Source organism: Choloepus didactylus, chromosome 19 (assembly GCF_015220235.1).
Source record: "Choloepus didactylus isolate mChoDid1 chromosome 19, mChoDid1.pri, whole genome shotgun sequence".
Lineage (NCBI taxonomy): Eukaryota > Metazoa > Chordata > Mammalia > Pilosa > Megalonychidae > Choloepus > Choloepus didactylus.
Genome location: NC_051325.1, coordinates 34,877,917 through 34,887,247, shown reverse-complemented (window position 1 = coordinate 34,887,247; position 9,331 = coordinate 34,877,917). Strand labels below are relative to the sequence as shown.

At 39.0% G+C, this 9,331-nt stretch overlaps 1 protein-coding gene across 1 annotated transcript; it reads left to right on the top strand.

The window, feature by feature from the left end:
* Nucleotides 1-886: 886 nt before the first annotated feature.
* Nucleotides 887-7,150, top strand: DEFB116 (defensin beta 116). Its single transcript, XM_037811885.1, has 4 exons — nucleotides 887-953; nucleotides 6,318-6,447; nucleotide 6,842; nucleotides 7,046-7,150. The coding sequence occupies exons 1-4, from the start codon at nucleotides 887-889 to the stop codon at nucleotides 7,148-7,150; spliced, it is 303 nt and encodes a 100-aa protein (XP_037667813.1).
* The last annotated feature ends 2,181 nt before the right edge of the window (nucleotides 7,151-9,331 follow it).

The following is a 9,331-nucleotide window of genomic DNA, read 5'->3' as shown; positions in this document are numbered from 1 at the left end:
ATCCCAATAAAAATTAAAAAAAATTATAATGATCAGGATAACTAAAAAGAAAGTAACAATGGCCTTTCTCTCTTGACATCAGTCCATTAGATAATCTTTTTTTTCCAGCTTGCACATTATTGTAACTTTCTGTCTAGAGAATTTAGATATGGGTTCTAATCTAGGCTCACCATCTCATTAGATGTGTGACCTAGGAATGTTACTTCATCTCCTTCAACCTCCTGGTCACCTGTAGAGTGGTGGATATGCTACCTGTTTACAGGGTTGTTGTAAGTGTTCATGTCTATACTGTAGTATTTAATACACAGATTGACACATGTAGATTCATGGAAAACATTAATTGCCTCTATTTTTGTCTTCTTTCATGTCCTACCTTTCTCCATTTCTCCTTCCCTTTCAATTTTTCTTCTCCATCTTTATGTTAATCCACAATATCAAGTAAAGGGTTGGATATATAGTAGGTGCTACTGGTTAACAGGGACATTCATCCACTGTCAGGTGGGTAAAAACAGATATTTTAAAAACGATTATTTCATGTAATTATGTATTAGTTTTCTCATTGCCTGATTGATCAAATAATTGATTCATCAATTCAAATTTATATCACAAAATGCCAACTGGCTCTGTTTGCCTTTGTTTCTTACTGGAAATGAAGGCCTCCTTGGCATGGCTGCTGCTGGAAGATCTACCACACCTACAGAGTGCACCGCTGAGATGTCTAATGCTTGTCATCCTTCTGCATGGCTGACTTCAGATACAGCCCATCCATTTCAGGTCACTGTCCATAGCCCTGGCCTACTTCCAAAACCAGTAAATGCAGGGTACTGTACTGATACACTGATCTCTGTGCTGTCCCCTGAAACACAACCCTCCTTTCGCTTGGGACATGTCAGTCATGAAGCCCTCCTTAATGACTGTTGCCATCCTCCTGATCCTGGTTCATAGGACTCCAGGTAATTCAGGCCTCTCTCACAGGTTCTGGGGACCTGCATGTGATGTTGATACCTTGGTGTCTGCTCCAGCTCATGTACAGTAGGCAACATGTGAAGCTTTTTCTGTTCTCAGACAGGTTGAGGGTGTTACCCTCAAAGTTAATCTCAAGATCCCTCTTGGTTCTTCTCTGCCAAGACAGATGTAAGAGATTGTTGATCCTGGTTGTGAGATAGTGGAGAGTAAGAACACGAAACATTTTCAGTAATTCTGTCATTGGGTTGGGAGTTTGGTTCCTAGGTTAGATGTAAGAAATTGAGTCCAATTTGGGGAGTTGTAGGAGGACCCAAAGGTTAGTTTGGAGGTTGGAGAGTGAGTTGTGGTGTGGAGAGTGTAGGACCTTAGAGTGATAGTTGGAATATGAATGGTGATAAGCAGGGGTAAGCAACATTTTTTAGAGAATTGGGCTGGATTAATGTTTTGGAGTAGTCTGGAGAGTATTTTTGTTGAACAGAACTGGATGTGCCATTGAATGGAACCGGGAGTTGTGGTAGAATAGGATTTGTAGTTGGCCTGTTTTTGGATTGATACTGTGAATTGGGGTTGGGTGGCTTAGCTAGTGTGTTTGTATTATGTCTTGGAATTCAACCTTATGTGGTTATAGGAAGAGGTAGGGATGGGAGTTGGAATTGGGTGTTTGGTTCATGCAGGTGTTTTATTGAAGTAGGATTTATTTATTAATTGTGCTTTGAAAGTCTTCACCTTTCTGTATATACCCTATATTGCATAATAAGTAAAGCGCTGAAACTGTGGAATTGTAACCCATAACAATTTTTGAAATTACCCATATAACTGCTTGTTGAGCTGTACATCGAGAGTTAACGCTTTTCTGTATGTATGTTATATTTTACAGCAGTGGAAATAGCTGAAGTTGTGGAACTGTGACCCATGACATTCTTTGAAGCTTGTTCTCTAACAACTTGCTAAATCATAACTTGAAAGTTATCACTGTTATGTATCTATGTTAAAGTTCACAGTAAATATACATTAAAAAAAGAATGGGGACAGTGGACGAACATAAACACTAAATGAAAAATATTAGGTATTATTTTCAATTAAAGAAAGTTTCTTGAGTGTGATCTTCAGAGACACTGAAGAGCGATAGATATCACTGTAGGCAGTAAGGATAAATGAAATCAGGAAGATGTGATTCCTTAAGTGTATCCCTCAAACCTTGACATGTACAGAAAGACATGGAGCTGTATCCACCAGCCCTATAGAGAATTAAGGTTGTTTCTCCTTTCTTTGGAGTTGAGTTCAGTGTCACCTTGTCAGCATCTCCTCTTTCTCTTTCCTCTATCTTTCCTCCTTCTCCTTCTCCCTCCCATTCCTCATCTTCCTCCACCTTCCCTATTTCTCACTCTTTATCATCAACTCTACTTGAGGGAGATTTGTTCCCATGCTCAGTGAAGCACTGCAGGTGGGTTTGCAAAAAAAGAAGAGGGGGTAGAAAAGAAAGCACTTCATGCTTCGGAAAGTTGTACATACTGCTGCTTCCTTATTAATTGTTTAATGCTTTCACCTGGCATAACTAATAGTCAGGAACTGTTCCAGATAACCTCTTTCCCAGAAAAATCAAAGTATTTTGTCCTTTCATCACCCCAACTGTATACATAAGAAATTGAACTGTTTGAAACCTAAGGCTCTGTCTTTTAAATCTCTGTGGCCCTGGTGTTAAGCCTACTGCTTTCACAGAGTAGGTTTTAGTAAATGTTTACTGAATTAATGAGTCCATATATGATTTATGGCTAATAAGCGCATAAAGGTAGGAAGATTCTTTGAAGTTGGAGGTCGGGGATCATGTTTGCAGAGAAGTATGTATCGCATTTATTTTGGCTCTGGACAGAGCTGTTAGAAAGAATCCAGAACTTATATTTTGGTTTTTGATTAATGATCTTTTTTTAAATGCAGTTTTATTGAGATATATTTACATTTTGGCTCTGGACAGAGCTGTTAGAAAGAATCCAGGACTTATATTTTGGTTTTTGATTAATGATCTTTTTTTAAATGCAGTTTTATTGAGATATATTTACATTTTGGCTCTGGACAGAGCTGTTAGAAAGAATCCAGAACTTATATTTTGGTTTTTGATTAATGATCTTTTTTTAAATGCAGTTTTATTGAGATATATTTACATTTTGGCTCTGGACAGAGCTGTTAGAAAGAATCCAGAACTTATATTTTGGTTTTTGATTAATGATCTTTTTTTAAATGCAGTTTTATTGAGATATATTTACACACCTCACAAATCATCCAAAGTATACAGTCACTGGCTTATGGTATCATCACATAGTTGTGCATACAATCCAATGATCAATTTTAGAACATTTTCATTACCTCAGAAAAGAAATAACAACAAAAAAGAAAAGCCAAATCCTCCCATACCCCTTCTCCCCAACCCCTTATTGAACCATAGAATTGGTGTAGAATATTTCTTACTGTTGATGAAAGAGTATTAAAATATTGCTGTTAACTATATCCCAGAGTTTGCAATAGGTACACTTTTTCCCATGTACCCTCTATTATTAACTCCTTGTAATCATGCCATACATTTGTTCGTGAAAGAACTTTTTTATATTTTACAGTTAATCACAGAATAGTCCACCACAAGATTTACTGTGTTATACATTCCCATGTTTTAACCTCCAACTTTCATTCTGGTGACATACATGATTCTAAACTTCCCCTTTATACTACATTCACACACCATTTGGTACTGTTAATTATTCTCACAATGACATGCTACCGTCATCTCTGTCCCTTCCCAAACATTTAAGTTCAACCCAGTTAAACATTCTGCACTTATTAAGCAACCGCTCCCCATTCTTTAGCCTCATGATTAATGATCTTTTACTTTGTCTTAAAATACATCCAATGTGTGAAATGAGCTGGGCAATGTCTACAGGTGAATATGAGGAAGTCAGTCAGGGCTGTGGCTCTCAAATCAGGTTGGAGCCCACTGGTATTTTCTGGGGAACTCTTGCAAAGCACCTTGCTCTGGTCTCTTTCTAGACCTACCAAATCAGAATCTCTAGAGATGGAGACTTAGTGTGAGTATACTTAAAAATTTCCCAGGTTATTACAAAGAATGACAAATCTTATTAACATCCTCTTCCACAAACACATTTGAGATTTTCCAATCTGGTGTAAGCAGCCTCAGTCCCATTTGTCAGCTGGGGAGACTAGGTCTGGTGAGTTAAAACATAACATCATACAGAGGGTCAGAAGCAATGCTGGGATTCAAAAGAAGATCTCCTCTGACTTCAAATTGAAAATGAAGAATCACTTAAGGTAACATTAATCTGATGTGGGTGTTACAATTTTATCATGATGCAGGCAATATAGGGTCAAGAGCAGCTTCAGGGTTTAGAGGTTTTGTCCTTGACAAACCCTTTGTTTTGTTTTTGTTTTTTGAGCCACCGTAAGCAGCATCCTCCTGGGGCTGCCTTGGTCCACTCTCCATGTGGAGAGTGAGGAAAAGGCGGCCTGCCTGATCGTCATTCTTGGGGTCCCCAACCACCACCCAGGGTGTTAGCCTGAGGAGCGTGGGTGTTGCTCTGGGAGGGGGCAGATCTTCTCCTTCTCCCTGCAAGCAGGATGGTGCCAGGAGAGAGAGCCGTTCCCTTGACGATCATGGAACCATCATTCTGGAGCCTGAATGACTGGGTGCCATTTTTGGGTCCCCTTCCTCTGGTTGACCAGTAGGCTGGCTGATGTAGCAGCAATTCAGTGCCCCCTTTGGGTTTCTGTGGCAGTTCATACGTACACTGGCACCCAAATGCTCTGAGATGTCTGTCACTGAGGCATTTGCTTTTGCACTTTCTTCCCCTCTCAGCCTCCCACCTCACCTAAACTTGGAACATTTTACTTTTCTGGTAAAAAAAAAAAAGTGTTCCTTTTGTTTCACACAGGAAATAAAATCAAAACTTTCTTTTGTCTCATTTTTATTAATGTGGGCATTGGAGACCTCTAAATTCTTAGCACTGAATGCATGATGCGGCATGGAGTGGGTGCTGATAAATGTGTGCAGAATGAGGGGATGGGTAAATAGCTGCAAAGTTCTGTAAATGCCAAGCCAAGGATTTTGGACTATCTGTTGAAAGCTGTAGAAGACCTCATGACTGCAGATGTCATGCAGGAAGATGCCACTCTTTCCTAGAATTCTTATCATATAGAGAAGCAGGATGACACAGAGAGAAAGAGCATGGGCTTAAGATCGTGTCGACCAGAAATTGAATCCTGGTTTGCCCAAGAACCAGTTATGGGAATGTGGACAGACAGAGTTTCTCTTTGAACCCCTCAGTGTCTTCATCTAAAGAATGGAGATAATGGCAGGTTTTAAAAGAGAATTCAGTAAGATATTGTTCATAAAATGCCTGGTAAATAGTAGATGTTAAATAGCATGGTAGTGATTGTTACTATTTTCTTTCTAATGGCTCCCCTATATTTTGAAAAATTGAATAATTAATTAATACTATTGATGATTAATATTTACAGAATATTGACCATCAGGAACTTTGTCACTGGGGATTTTCAGGCAAAGAGCCTGTATACATACACACATGCCTGGATGACTGATACACAGCTATCGATATTAACAGCTAATATGGCTTTAGCCACATGTGGACCATGTGTGGTAGAGGTTTGCATAGTGAGCACGTGTGTATATGCTGTATTTGAATGTGAATGCAGACCTGTGGATAAAATGAGTGGTGCATATGTGCCTGTGTGTGTGCCAGCATGTGTGTACAATATCTGTTTCTGTGGGTTCAATATACAAAAGGACATGTGTAGTGCATGTGTGCTCCCATGTTTCAAAGCACAAAATCATGCACACACATGGCTCAAATATGAGTGTGTTGCGTCCTACCTCAGAGTTGATCCTGGCTGTTTTTGGCGAGCTGTGTGTGAGAAGCATGCATCTCTGTAGGCACTTAGGAGTATGCTCACAGTGGCAGCCCTTGAAATCCTGGACCCTCAGGAAAGACTTTCACACCAATACCTGATATTTAATTACTTCTTGTTATGTGCCAGACATTATTCTGAATGTACAATATATACTCATCATTTAATCACAAAAACCTAAGAAGCTGGATTTATTATTTTGCCCATTGTGAAGATGAGGCAATGGAGGGCCGGAGAGCTGAAAAAAACTTACTTAGGGATGGAGGGCTAATAAATGACAGAGCCTAGGTTTGAATCCAGGTGTATGACCGGAGAGTCTGTGCTCTTAATAGTCTTAATAGGGCTTATTCTCTTTAAATCATGCCTCCCTACTCCTAGGACCACTGCTGCATAGAAACTAACCACAGCTTTTTCTTTCCCAGGTGGCCTGTTCAGATTATACTATGACAAGAGCCAAGAGTATTGGAATCCATGCCAACTTTACAAAGGCATGTGTAGAAATATCTGTGAAAAATATGAAATTCAATACTTAGTTTGCAGAGATGATCAAAAGTGCTGCCTGAGGATATGACTCCTGGGGATGAATCTGGACCTGGCATTGTGGGATTGAGAACATCTTGACCAAAAGGGGGATGTGAAATGAAACAAAATAAAGCTTCAGTGGCTGAGAAATTCCAAATGGAGACAAGAGGTCACTCTGGTGGACATTCTTATGCACTATATAGATAACACTTTTTAGGTTTTAATATACTGGAATAGCTAGAAGTAAATACCTGAAACTACCAAACTCCAACCCAGTAGCCTTGACTCTTGAAGATGATTGTATGACAATGTAGCTTACAAGGGGTGACAGTGTGATTGTGAAAACCTTGTGGATCGTACTCCCTTTATCTAGTGTATGGATGGATGAGTAGAAAAATGGGGACAAAACCTAAATGAAAAATAGGGTAAGATGGGGGGGATGATTTGGTGTTCTTTTTTATTTTTATTTTTTCTTCTTATTCTTTCTGGCATAAAGAAAATGTTCAAAAATATATTGGGGTGATGAATGCACAGCTTTATGATGGTACTGTGAACAGTTGATTGTACACCATGGATGATTGTATGGTATGTGAATATATCTGAATAAAACTGAATTTATTAAAAAAAGTGCTGCCTGAAATTTTCTTTGCATTTAGTCAATTCTAACCATAAGAAAGATTATAATTCCAAGTCCAACTTGTCAGTTACAAGTACTTTAAGCTCTGAAATTTGAAGATCACCAATCTCACTCCCTCCTGGAATAATTTATTTCCCACCATGGAATCCCCTTTCCATAAAAATGCATTATCTCTCATGTGTGTGTCTTTCATCTATGAGGGGTCATTATTTTACAGGGGAAGGTTAGGGTGTGGGGACAGGGAGCCAGAGTATAAAAAGCAAATAGGATACTGGGATAGCTCAATAGATGTAGAAGGAGACAAGGAAGGGAGGAGATTGACTTCTGCTCTGTTTTGGTACCATAACGAGGGCTGGGATTAATTATGGAGACTGTAAAGAGAAAGGGACAATTGGATTGAGCCTGGATGACCCAGTGAATGGAAGGGGAGGTAACTGAGTCCTCTGAGTTAAAATTGAAGACTTGGAACAGGGACAACAGGACACCTTTGATATCCAGAGGATTGACTAGTCTATTTGGCATAGATTGATGTCCTCAAGAAGAACCCGAATCACAAGGATGGATGGATGGAATTTGGTGTAGAAAACTGTGACACAAATTAGGGCAAGACATTCTAAGTAGTAAAGTTGTTGGAAAGTGGAATGTACAGCCTTGAGGTTGGAGGACCATTTACAGGATGTGGGACAGAGGTGATGGTGGTTACGGTGTTAGTGACAGGTTTTCCACAAAAGCTGGACGTTGTACTTGGTGATCTTTACGGCCCTTTCATTCCTGCGAATCAAGGAGTATTGTTTACCTACTCCAAAACTTGTCACGATTAATATTTGAAATGCTATGGAATTTTCATTGTGATATATATACTCTGCTCCCATGATTAATGTTTCATTTATCCCCCTCTTCGGATCCAGACTTCTAGAACTAGAAGTGTTTTACATAGTCTAAGTTATAGATTACCAATTTCACCTCAACTAAAGGAAACCTGGCTTTTGTGCTTATCATTTTACCAAATGGCCCATTTTATACTTTACTTTGCCTTTAGTAGTACTCACAGCACTTCTCAGTCCCTCCTTGAGGCCTTTGCTTGCCTTGACTTCCGGTTGCTGAGTGTTCTCTCTTAGTTATTTTGAGGGTTTCTTCTGCCATTTACTCCATGGGCTTCATTTCTTTGCCATCTTCCCCCCCCCCCCATTTCTTCCCTCCCTCCTTCTTTCTCTGTTTTTCTCTCTCTCTCTCTCACCATAGACATGTTGCCTGGATTGTTCTTTACTAGAGAAACGGTGATCCTAGCGCAAACCAGTGTATCAGAGGCAGTGCACTAAGTGATCAGTTTATAAGGTTGGGTTTTAATCTGTATGTGCATTAGGAACCTGGTGGGAAAATGTAATGATGTTTATATCTTAACAGATATTCAGACATGTGTGTCAGACGGGGGATAGGGGATTGGCAGAAGCCAGGTTTTCAAGGAGATACATAGAAATTTTCTGGCATGAGTAGCATGATAAAGAAACAAATTTTAATATTTGGAAGGAAGTGTTGGTATTAGGTTCAGCATAGTAGTTGAAATATAGTATTTCCAGTTTTTCCACTTTAGCAGTATTTGGAGAGGGAAGTTGTTCGTAGAATTTCATATTAAACACACAGATTCCCATTTCCCTGATTTCTACATCATATGTCTTAGAGAAAGAAACGTAAATGTGGAGTTAGAAGGATTTATCCTCTATTCCCTGTTACTAAGGAGCTGTGTGGTCTCAGGCAAATTCTGTATTTATATATTCAACCCAACTACATCTCTTGAGGTTTAGACTCACTTATTGAATTGCATGTTTGTTATGTTCTTTTGGATTTCTCAGTCATTTCCTACTCAAAATGTGCAAAACTGAACTGCTCATCTGGCCATTCCCTTGTCTCACATCCCTTGGTAATCGGCATCTACAATTTATTTTGTTGCTCAACTCAGAACCTGGGAGTCATTCTTGATGTCCCAATTCATCTCAAGTCACCATGAACAAACCATTAAAATGAGCTATTAATTCCAGCTCCCAAATTGAGGCCAGTTTAAGAACATGTGCATAGTCAAAAGTAGAGGAATCAATATTCTTAAAGTAAAAAATCTCCACTAATTAAGAAACCCCTAGTGATTTATTCGCTTAATATACGTTTTGACTTCATTATGGATCTTCAATGTTATTTTCCCTTTGTTCTTCTCAATAAGTAATGTGATTCTTTTTGTTTTCAAATGTATATTTGTTTGTCTTTATTTGGCTATTTATTCTTCTC